Source organism: Chinchilla lanigera, unplaced genomic scaffold (assembly GCF_000276665.1).
Source record: "Chinchilla lanigera isolate Chin_1 unplaced genomic scaffold, ChiLan1.0 scaffold00070, whole genome shotgun sequence".
NCBI lineage: Eukaryota > Metazoa > Chordata > Mammalia > Rodentia > Chinchillidae > Chinchilla > Chinchilla lanigera.
Genome location: NW_004955471.1, coordinates 7,797,685 through 7,810,237, shown reverse-complemented (window position 1 = coordinate 7,810,237; position 12,553 = coordinate 7,797,685). Strand labels below are relative to the sequence as shown.

Sequence of the window (12,553 nt, the reverse complement as noted above, 5' to 3'; positions counted from 1 at the left end):
GTAAGATCCTATGAACAGGTGACAACCTGCAACTTTTAAAGGAAAACAAAGGAAAGAGAAAAGTTGTTCATTCCCTGTGGGGACTCTTAAGCTCCTTCCCTGCCAAAAGGAAGTGTCCCTCAAGATTAAGTCATTCTTGTCTGCCATTCTATCTTTCAGTATGCTGCTGAAAGGTCAGGAGGGTCTCTTGGGGTCCTCGCAGGGTCCGCCTTTAACTGACAGTTAAACTGTTTCAGAACACATTTTGCTCCTGTTCCTAATTAGATAAAAGTATACTTTCGAGACAGACAGGGGCAGGCAGGCTGTGCAATTCTGTTGTACAGTGCATGCCTACCACATACAAGGCCTGGGTTTAAGACCAGCACTGCAAAAACAAACCAACCAACAACAAAAGCCTTCTACATACACTGTACCTACACAGTCAGTATTTGTGATTTCTATGACCATTTTTAAAGCTGAAATAATACACTGTTCACACTTCGCTAACCCTTAAACTGTTTGTGTTCTAACAAACATTACCCACAAGACTTATCAGACAGATGCACACCCAGAAAGCCAGAAGAGAGTCCCAGAGTGCACCAATGCTAGAAAGAGCTACAGTCAACTCACATTTGCCCTCATCACCGAATCCCCAACAGCAATCCCTTTCTCAGGAAAGGAACAGATCACTGCTGATATCTGAGAACACCCAGGAGAAAAGGGGCAATGGGGAGGAAAGAGGGAAGAAAGTTTTTCAAATAGTGCTTTCCTGGCTTTCAACCAAATACAATTACATAGCCTCTGCATAAGATGAGGTCAAGATAATATAAACAAAATCTTCAATGAGACCAATTACCTCAAAACCTTTCCCAAACTGTGTGTGAGATAACACGCAGACTGCTGTAGAGCCCTGCATCCAGGACGAGCAAAGGTCTGGGTCTGGCCCCAGGGTGGGCAGGTCCGAGGGGAAACACCACCACCAGCTCACCTAGGTTCTCACCAACATCAGCACACCCACATCTCTGTGAGGGAAACAGGGAGACTCTTCCACAGTCACTGTATTTCTCTAGTTCCTCCTTAGGACAGGAGTGGCTTCCTGGAGTTCTTGAGAGACTATGTATTAATCTTGTTGAACTGATAAATGGCTTTGCTGAATTCAAGTACACCTGACCACCATCAAAAGCTGGCACTGTGGGGGAAATTCTTAAAATTAAAGCAAGTTTTAAAAAGGGCCAAGGAGGGGCTGGGGATTTAGCTCAGCGGCACAGTGCCTGCCTGGCAAGCACGAGGTCGTAAGTTCGATTCCTGGTACCAGAAAAAAAAAAAAAAAAGGGAGGGGGGGGGGGGGGAAGGAGATACAAATGACTAAGAAATAAGACTAAAGATAAATGGCATGAAAACAGTAGGGCAAACCTAATACTGGATTATAATCCAAAGTATAAATAAATACTGATAAATCTACCCTGATATAAATAACTGAATGAATAGAGAATAGACAAATAACAACTACAGGAGAATTCTAAATAATCTGTGTTGGTGCAGCTTAATTCCACTTAATGACAAGTCCAAAGAGCACAGTGTACAAAGAGGTAAAGAAATCTGACAAAGAGCACCTCACCTAGGTGACCAAGGTCAGCATCAAAGTGACAAGGCTGATAAGACACCTGGGATATAAGGTGATGACAATGGAAACTAATTTATGTGATTTACATCCCCAAAACCCATAACCCTGACGCAACCATGAGAAAAATATCAGACAAACACAAACCATGCGACATTTTACAAAATACCTAACCAGTTACTCCTCAGAACTTTCAAGGTCATGCAAAACAAGGAAAAGCTGACAAAATAATAACCAGGAGCCTCAGGAGCAAGGACAAAAGTAATATAGCATCCTGGATGGGTCCTGGGACAGAATCCAATGAGCACACACAGCAAGACCCTGTCTCAAAAAACATCCTATCAACAAGTGAGGAACTGTGGGATTTTGCTAAACCCAGAAACCATAGTATAAATAAATACCCACAAATCCACACTGATATAAGTGACTGACTAAATAATAGAGTAGACAAATCTCCCATACAGAAGAATTATAATTTGTGTAGGTCAAGCTTAACTCCACTTAGTGATCTGCCTCCCAAAAGGACATCAGGAAAACACCAGTGAAATCCAAATCAGGCGTGGGCCTTAGCTCACTGTCATGTACCAAGGTCTGTTTCTCAGCAGAGGCAAATGTACATAAGGGCTGGGAATGTAACTCGGGCCATATATCCAACCCTTAGCACAAAAAAAAAAAAATCATATGAATCTACATCAATTCTAAAGTAAGGTTTTTCTTTTTCTTTTTTTTTAAGCAGCAAAACATTAGATGGGTTTGGGGGAAATTAAAAATAAACAAAAAAAATCTCAATTGTGCAGAAGATAAATGAACAGTAAATACTTAGGTAACTATCAATCACTGACCACTACACCTTCAGAGATAATTCGTAAAACTTCAGAATATGCATTTTCAAAAAATGGACACAGGGAAAGTTTTCTAATAGCAGCATCTAACCCATGTCAAGATCCTGTCTTTACACATAAAGAACAGATCTCCACCCAAAAAAGCCAAAACAAACAAAGAGTCAAGTCGAAAATAACCAGAGACAAGCTGGGCATGGTGGCACATGCCTGTAATCCCAGCACTCTGGGAAGCTGAGGCAAGTTCAGCCTGGGCAAGTTAGCAAAGACCCTGTCCCAACAAACAAAATGGCTAGGAATCTAGCTCAATGTGAGAGTCCTGAGTTCAACCCCTAGCAAAGGTAGAGAAAGAAGAGGGGAGGGGGAAAAGGAGGAGGAAGAAGAGGGCAAGGGCAGAGGGAAGGGGAGAGAAAGAAACCAACCATTCAGAAATAATAGGAAATACTAGAAGAAAAGAAAACATAAAAATCAGGGCTGATTACTCTAAGCCATGATCTACAGTGTTTTCCAGTCATCAGGAAGGTTAAGTGATCAGAGATTGATACAACAGGGTAAGGCATTTCTTTGAGGTGGGGGTGAAAGGACAAAAGCACTCTAAAGTTGATTGGGATGACATTTTTACAATGCTGTAAATACACTAAAATCCAACTAAGCACTCTAGATACGTGAGCTGTATGGTACGAGAATTACAGGTCAATAAAGAATACAGTTATTACCAAAATATAAACAAACAAACCAAGTAGGTAGCAACTAATATTTTTCAATGAAATAAAATGGAACAGAATGTAAAGAGTACATTACAGACAATAAAGGTGAACACAACTTTGTGAAACTCCAATCCATTTTTATCAATATACAGACTATGCTGCTATACACACATATGTATTCATACATCCACAGATATGTCTATAAACACAGAGGTGATGTAACATTTATTACTATGTCACCATAAAAAGTGGAAGCCACTGTTCTAAAGAAATACAATTCTCCCTTACTACTCCCCACATGCCTTTCATTCTAATTATCATGCTGTGTCAAAAAAATCATGAGGGGGGCTGGGGATTTAGCTCAGTGGCACAGCACCTGCCTAGCAAGTGCAAGGTCATGAGTTCGATTCGCGGTACCAGAAAAGAAAAAATTGTTGAGGTTAAAATCTACTAATACATTTAGTTTGCTGGGAAATTGGCATAAATAAACTAGTTCTAAGGAAGAAAGGGTGCCAGGAGGGTGTAGGTCAGAGGCAGATCACATACTTAGTTAGCATGCATGATGCCCAGGGTTCCATCCTGGGCACCAATAATGAGAAAGGCAAGTACTGTATACTAATCAAAGCAAGAGCAAGGCACATTCGGCAAGGCCACCTGTGGGCTCCAAATGCCCAGACCTGGCTGGGCTGCAGGTCAAGCCTCCAAGGCCAGAAACACATTGCCCATTACCTCTCTGCCATCTCTCTCTGCATGTGTCACACCAAGGCACCAAGGCAAAGGCTCCTCAGAGACAACCCCACAGAGCTCCCAATTTCCTTCCTACTAACCCTCTCCTGTCAGTCGCTTTGCCTCAGATGCTCAAGTCAAAGCTGAGAAGATCTCTCTGATTTCTGCTCCCCTCACAACCCCACAACTTAGGCAACAAATAATAAACACATCCTACCACAAAAATACATCTCAAAAGTGTTCATTTTCCTCCAACCCCACAACCACCACTCTAGTCTGAATTACCATCAACATTTTTCACCTTTTTTGTTCCCATACATCCAAAACAAGAATGTTAAACTGTAATCTCTGCCATACCTAAGCACTGGTATTTTTAATAAAACTCACAGTCACTTCTCTAAATATATCAAGGCTAGGGCTACAGCTCAGTGACAGAGCAAGCACACAGCACACCCAAGGCCCTGGGTTCAATCCCTAAGACCAAAACAAAAGGAAAACAGGAAATGCATCTTTTAACAGGATGCACAGACCTGTCTTCTCCCTTTCATGGGTTCATGTGACCATCTGCTGCTATAATGAGACAGGTTTAATTAACATCAATTCAATTCAATTTTCCCATCATTTTTAAATATATGCACAGAAAAAGTTTGTTCATATAAATAGATGCTAAGAGAAGGAATTTTGTTAGCAATGGCCCTATATTTACTCAGTATTTTATAAAAAGAAAAAAAAATACACAATGAATTTTCATTAGAAATAATCAAAGCTCCCAATTTGACTGCATCCTCCTTCAATTTTATTGAAACGACAGATCTGAAAACCTCCAGAGTTCCAAATGAATCCGTCTTCTTATCAAAGTTAACTACTTTTTCCTGATCAGTACCAATATTTCAAACAGCCCTTTTGTTTGCCCAAGGTGAAGTAAACAGCAGGACTAGATTTTTTTTACAGCGTGGAGAAGTGAGATTGTGAAATCAGAGGTAAAAACTGGTAACATACAGCATCAGGCAGATCAATTTTAGGAGAATATCTGAGGATCCAGATGCCGAGTCCTTGAAAGTTATCCCTGAAAATTATCCTCATGCTCTGGTACCTTGCAGAATCTTCGGGTAGCCCAAGAGACCAGATTCCCACGTGAACAACTCACAAAGACTGCCTTGAGACCAAGATACTTGTTAAATATGGAATTGCATTGTTAATGTTAGTTCTTTGCTTATAATCCATTAAGAATTTACACCACATTCAGCCAAGCTGGTGGCGCACACCTGTAATCCCAGCACTCAGAAGGCAGAGACAGGTGGCTTGCCTCAAGTTCAAGGCCAATGTAGGCTACATAGTGAGATCCTGTCTCAAAGGAAAACACACACAAAAAATTTCACATCACATTTAAAAATGAAACCCAAACTTCTTACTGTGGCCACCAAGGTCCTACACCTCATCCCACTACCCCACATTCCAACACATGCTTTCAGATTCCCTGTGGGCCTGCCTCTCCTCCTACCAAGACATTAGCCCTGTGCGTGCTGTCTGGCTGCTCCCGTTTCCCCCACATTTCAGGTGGAGTGTCACCTCCTCAGAGGAGCGCCCCACGGGCAACCCAGATACTTCATGATTCCCCACCACAGCGCTTCGCTCTCCAAGTTTCTAGCAATGACTGGTGCCACATGCAAGGCAGGTCTTGTTCTGCGTCAGGTACGGCACTCAGCACAGTGCCCAACCGCAACAGATGTCTGGGAACAAATGGGGAAAATGAGGAACTGCTTCCAAAAGCTTTCTGCACTGCCTCATTTGAAAACAAAGGTTAATTACTAGAGAACACAGACTGACGAAGGCAATAAAAACTAAAGAGGTAAGAGTCAAATATAAGCAAAGACATAATCAAGAACTTCACAGAGCATTCCAAGATGGCAGAGACATTTACCATGCAGGCATTTCGCGCCCATTTCCTTACCTCTGTTCTTGAGAAAACTCCTCCACATCCTCTTCAGAATCACCCTATAGACAAAGAACATGCTTTAACAGTTGTTTTAAACAAACATAAGTCACCAAAAGGAGTTCTTCAACTCTCCAAGGGATAATGAACTTGTAATGAATGTCTACAAGAGTGACTGGGACCACAGATTCTCATTAAAGAATGACACTATAGTGACAAGAACAAAAATTGCCAAGTGGTTCCCTTAAGCATTCACTATAAATAAATATTCAACTGTTTGGGTTTTTTGGTTTGGGGGAGGGTTTTTTGTTTATCTGGTTTTTTGGTTTTTCAAGACAAGGTCTCACTATGCAGTTCAAGCTGGCCTTGAACTGAACTCACAGAGATCCTCCTGCCTCTGCCTCCCGAGAGCTGAGATTACAGGTCTGCACCACCACGCTCCGCTATCTATCCATTTAAAACCACAACTTATACTGGGGATACAGATCAGCGGTACAGTGTGAGGTCATGAGTTCAATTCCTGGTACAAATAAAACACAAAAAAGAATTTCCCAATAAAACCACAACCTAAACACAGTCTTAAAATTAGACATTATTTCTCTTCAAGAGCAGTTTTTAATGTTTACATTTAATCACATAAGATGACATTTAATGCCAATTAAAATCCTCCAATATAGAAAATCTATTGCTTAGCTCAGAATCCTCTTAAAGAATACCTGATATGTTTTGACATCAATGTAAAAAGCCTGATAATGACATAAATATCTCACTCTAAAGCTCCTCCAGAATCATCTGCTAAGCTTACGGGGCAGAAATCTGAAGACGTGGAACTCAGCTGAGGGCAGTAAGAAGGGCAACTGAAACACAAACACGTGAACCAGGAATAAAAGGCCCGGCCAACTCCACAGTGCTGCGCGCTGCCGGACAGCAAGCTCCGGATGTGTTATTCTTTCTGGAAGCTCACCACTGCTGGCTTCAGCAGTAGATCCGGACTCTTCTGGTTCCCCTGGCCTCTCTCCAGCCCTCTCTTCTGTGACCACCAGTCCCCCAGGCCAGACTCCTGTGCACAGGGTCGTAGCCTCAAGACACTAATCCCTCACTCCAGCACACCTGAAGGATCTCCGTAACCTGCCCATCTCTCCTCCAGACCAGAACCATGCAGTCATCTTCAGTGACTAGCATTGGAGGGGATTCCATAAGCCTTATAGGGTAGACTGCTTTACAACTCAACAGACCTATTTCCAAACGCCTCCAGGATGTGTAAATCAGCCCGAGCTGGGCTCCCTACAGAGCTAGGGCACACGCCAGCTTGCCAAGATCCATCCCCTGCTGAATGGCTTCAGAGTTAAGCCACCCCTTTTGTGCTGAAGGTGCCATTACACTACCTATCCCCCAGGAAAACCCTGGGGACACCCTGTATTGTTCCCTTCTCTCCGCCTCCAACAGAAGTTCAGGCTCCTCCTTTCTTCTCTACCCCTTCTGTCAGCAAACAGCCCAGAATATCAACTTCCCAGGCCTGAATTACCATGACATTCAGGACTTTCTGCCATGCTTCAAGAACGCTGCCTCTACTATGACCCATATAACACTGCAAGACCAATCTTCCTCCATGTCAATCATTACTGTCCATATGCTACAGACCTAGCACTCAACACCATGGTATTGATCCCCACTCAAGAACCTACAAAGCTCCAGCTCTGGAGATAAATATTTCCTGGGTTCAAATCCTACTAGTGCCACCTGCTTGTCGCCTTAGGCAAGTTATCTAACTGTCCTGCACCTCAATTTCTTCAGCTGTAAAATCAGGTCATAATACTTCCTAGTTTTTAGTGTATAGATATGCGTTAACTTGTACAACATAAAGGTAGTATTCAACCCATGATTTTTTTTTATGTTGATGGCAGAAATACATTAAAAATAAGTCTCTAAGACAAAGACTTCCAAACACTAGTCAATGATTCACTGACTAGAGTAAGATGCTATTACACAACACAGTGCCTGAGATAATAAAAAGAACCCAGATGTTCAGCATACCATTTCCTGTTTCACTTTCTGCCAATTTCCGTTATCTATACCCTCAGACCTAAGTGGGGGGTCAACAAGATTCTTTTTTTCTTGTGTTGCTGGGTATGTAACTCAGGGCCTCATGCACACTAGGCAAGCTCTTCCACTGAGTTCTACCCTCAGCCCAAAACATGGCATTTTTAAAGGCAGAGGCTTTTCAACAGGCAAGCAAATGGTCAGTGTCTGCTGAATGAATAGACAGGCCAGTAGGGCCCTGAGGCAGCCTAGGCCAGCCCAGGCTGGTCCTGTGTCAGATAACAGCTACTCCTAGTCAGCACCCACCTCCACCTCCCAAACCTGCTAACAGGAGCATTAGGAGTGAGCCTTCTCAGACAAGTCCGAGCTCATTAAGAGGTGGCGCTCTAGATTGTCCTTGCTGGGAAATCAATATGTAAAACATTTCGCCTGCCGACCTCAAAACTGCCTAACCCCATAAACTAAGAAGCAGGGCAGGGCGCTGACAACCACCTCTCCTCCACTAGAAAGCCCTCAAGGACTGACTCTGGATGCTGAGGGGAAGCGGAACATGGGGGCCTTTGCGAGGACCACCTCACCTTCAGGCCTCAGCAGCACAGACCTTCTTAAGGGAAACCAGGGTGAGGCAACAAGGACATCCGAGACAAAGGGAGAAACCCCAGATATGCAAATCACTACAAGCAGCTCAAGGAGGGAGAACTGTCGGGGCTGGAGGTGCAGCTCAATGGTAGAGCACTGGCCCCGCTCGCGAGGCCAAAAGTTCACTGCAATGAAATAAAAAGGGGAGAGAGGATGGCAACGTGGCTGCAGGTGAAGAGTGGGGAAGGACTTCCCCAAACCACCAGTAGGGCAGGGACATCTGTTCTTTCATTCAGCAGATAACACAAAGTCGGGTTCACTCAGCCAAGGGTCAGGCAGAAGAGTGAGTCCCGGAGGAATGACCAAAGGAGAAGACAAGGTAAGACTGCCGAAAGCTCAAAAAAGGCCAGAGCAGGTCAAAGGGCCATCGCCCTGTGAATGGGTCACAGGAAACCAGAAAGGGAAGGAAGAAGGTGCATAAAGCAATATCTTGCATATGTGCAATTACCTCGAGACAATAAGTGAATAAAAATAGTTGGTTTCTATGTCAACACCATTCTGGGTTTATTGTGTTAAAGTATACCCAGCTGGGCATGGTGGTGCACCCCTGTAATCCCAGTGCTTGGGAGGCTGAGGCAGGAGGATCGTTGCGAGTTCGAGACCAGCCTGGAGCACAAAGTGAGCTAAAGGCCAGCCTGAACTGGATAACGAGACTCTGTCTCAAAAAGACCAAAAAAATAAAAAAAAATAAGGTATACCCGGAGGAGAGGAAAAGCCTGTAAACCTAAGAATAAAATCACATTATTTCCCTTCCCTCCTCTGCTATTGATAAACAGTTTTATGTCATTACATCCAATAACTGTATAACATAAAATACTACAAACAGGGATTTTTTAAGGTACAGCACTTGCCTAGTATGCATGGCCTCCAGCACATTTTTCACGAAATAGGAATAATGTAACTTTTTATATAACCATAGAAGCATAATACTGAGCTATCTGCAGTCCCCTCAAAGCAGGAAAGCTGCATGTCTCCTAAGGAACAACCCTATCGATCAGCTGAGAAACCACCAAATTAAGTAACCTACATCAGGTACTCAGGAAGTTCAAACACTTCATCCTCTCAAACCCTGTGAAATCAGCACTATCATTTCCCCTACTTTCCAGAAGAAAACACAGAGGATAAAGAAGTAAACTGGGACTGGTATGTGCTCAGTGGCAGAATGTGTGCTGAGAGGTGTGAGGCCCTGCCTTCTGTTCTCAGCACCAAAATAAGTGCATATACAAAAGAAGTAATGGACAGAGGCAGAAAGGAACATAGGATTCATATCCAGGAAGCCTGGTCAGGAGGGTCTTCAATTGTCACCTTCGATTTTATTCATGAGTTATTCAAGTTCTTAATCACTTAAGAGCTCCATCAGAAAAAGGGGGAGAAAAATCAACAGCAAACTTTCTAAATAAATGTATAAATAATTAATGCTGGCAAATACCTTAGTATTATGTTTATTGAATGCCACATCCTCTGATACTATTTCACCAATTACTGACAACTCAGGTTCTGACACCATCTTCTAGTCTTCCTGAATGAAGGAACTCAACCTACCCATAACTGAGCAGAAAACCCTCATATTTAAATAAGATCTATAAATATTCTCTTTTCAACGGAGTCCTTATGATACACATGAGGAAGCATTTCTGAAAAAAAAAAAATGCAAAACTCTTTGAAAAGAATTCCTTAAAAATAACTTTCTTCTACCCAGGTGTGGGAGCCCACACCTCTCATCCCAGCACTTCGGGAAGCCGAGGTAGGAGGACTGCAAGTTCAAGCACAACCTGGGCAACTTGATGAGACTGTCCCAAAATTGTAAAAAAAAAAACAGCTGGGGATGTAAATGACCTGTGTTGAATCCCAAGTATCACAAAAGAAGAAAGAAATGTTCTTCAGAACTCTCTGCAGCTATGAGATACTGTACACATATACCCCATATGCCTGCCCAGGCACATGCAGGGTAAGATAGCTTCTAAAAGATCCTACCTAAAGACCAAGTATTTAGAAAACTATTTCAAATGCCAGTTTCATTTTCATTATAACTTTGATTAAAATAGCTCATAAATGCCTCTATAATGAGAATTCCAAAAAGCCTCTTAATTTCTGTTTTAATCAAAAACTACACACATCAACAAAATCAAACTAGAATTAAACATTTTACAAAATGACTGTGAAGCGCAGAAAGACAGCAAGTAATTCTATCACAGACCTTGACATTTTCATGTCTGGGCACATTGACTACATCTTCAACTGATGCTACAAGTGAGAGTCTAAGACCTGCTCTGCTTTCAGTCTGGGTTGGTTTCTCACATTAAGCAGTGGTGGAGCCTACAAGTGAGTGAAATACAAATACACAAAGATATGTATGCCAGACCTTCTTAGCCAGAGCAATTTTGCTCCCTCCGGAACACCTGGCAATGTCTGGAGACATTCTCAACTGTTAAAATAGGGGCATGGAGTGCAGCACCGCGGCACGTGCCCACAGTCCCAGCTGCCAGGAAGACTGAGGCGGGAGGACAACGGCTGCCCTAGAGTGGGAGGCCACAGCAAAGCCTGCCTCACGACAACAAAAAAAACAAACAATCCCCACTCACAAAAAAAAAACCAACAAAACCTAGGGGAGTTAAAGAGGAAGCAGGGAGAGCCCCTGGCATCCAGGCAGCAGCCACGGGTGCTGTTCCACATCCTACACTGCACAGGTCAGCCCCTCAAAACAAAGACTTCTCGGGCCCCAAATGTCACTTGTTCGACTGCCAAACAACTCTAATGTTCATAAACACAACTACTTTAAAGTCCATACGCCAAGTGCTTAGTGCAGTTCTCTCAGAAGTTTTATTCTTTTTATCTTTCTTTATTTGCCAAACCTTGGACAACACACGTGTATTATTTACAATCAGGAAAAAATCCATCAGGGGAGAAACTCTTAGAAGAAAAGACTACTTGCAGGCCGGGCTTGTTCTGAGAGGGCTGGTCTCAGGCAGCCTGCCGGCCTTCAAGAAAGGGCCAGGAAACTTCTGCTCTAAAATCACCTCCATGCCTCGAAGCTGTTACTCATTACTCCTGGTCAAACGAGTATTCCAAACATCTCAAAACCAGCACTCCCAAGGCTTCACATAGGAGAAAGCTGAAATGTAAAACTGCACAGTCTCTCCAGTGAAGTTACAACTACACACCCTGTTTTCAAGGCTGCCGCCAACACGGGAAGTAATGAACACTGAAAACATGACCACACACAAGCTGAATATCCTCTAATTCAACACCCCTCCATGCATTTTGGGTCCCTACTGCTGCTGGTGAAAAACAGCCACCTCTACAGTATTTTTAAATGTCGCTTTGCAGTCAAGGAAATTTCTCGTACAAATTCGACTTTATAATCAACACAAAAGCTTTGCAGTAATGTAGCCACTGCAGCTGGAAGCCCTCTATGCTACAGATTCCCAGTAAAATGTTAGTAATTATTTTTCCAGATGCAATCATAAAAATCATCATTCGGGGGGGAGAAAACCTGAAATTCAAGTTCCTAAGTGGGTGTACTCCGACAGGAATTAAAGACGCTTGGAGAACATCCAAGATTACAATCCTTTAAAGTCACATCTTCACCCCAAAGCTACTACTTAACGTTAACAGCATGAACCACGAACACTGACCAAATCAATACTCCTGCTGTGCCAACCTCCCAGCCCCTCGCCATCCGCACCACAGCCGCCATCCGCACCACAGCCGCACCGAGAGCGGCGGGGATCCACAGCGAGGTCCCGGCCGGCGGCCGGGCGCCCACCTCCTGCGCCGGGCGGCCGGGCTCCCGCCCCGTCACATGGTGCGGAGGCGGCCGCCGGCCACCGCTGCCAGGTGTTCAGGCTCCGCCGACAGCGTATTTGCCTTGCAAAGAGGCCCGAGCGCCCGGCCGGCCCACGCCCGCCCGCCGCCGTCCTCACCTGAGTGGGCAGCAGGAGCTCCCCTTCCTCCGCCTGCCACAGCTCCACCACGTTCGGCAGGGGCTCGATCGCTGCACCGACAGCAGAAACAGCGCGTTCGTAAAGCACGGAGGGCACCGCTCCCGCCCCGCGCCCCGCCGCGCCCC

General features: G+C 44.0%; 1 protein-coding gene across 1 annotated transcript in view; it reads right to left on the bottom strand.

Annotated features, from left to right (window-relative positions):
• Window positions 1-12,551, bottom strand: part of Kiaa0922 (KIAA0922 ortholog) — a gene marked incomplete at its 5' end in the record, with an annotated part of 154,579 nt that extends 142,028 nt beyond the window's left edge. The window contains 2 exons of the mRNA XM_005400925.2: window positions 5,824-5,867; window positions 12,408-12,551. Of these exons, the coding sequence (XP_005400982.2) occupies window positions 5,824-5,867; window positions 12,408-12,551 (188 nt within the window). The remainder of the gene's footprint in view (window positions 1-5,823; window positions 5,868-12,407) is intronic.
• Window positions 12,552-12,553: the final 2 nt, after the last annotated feature.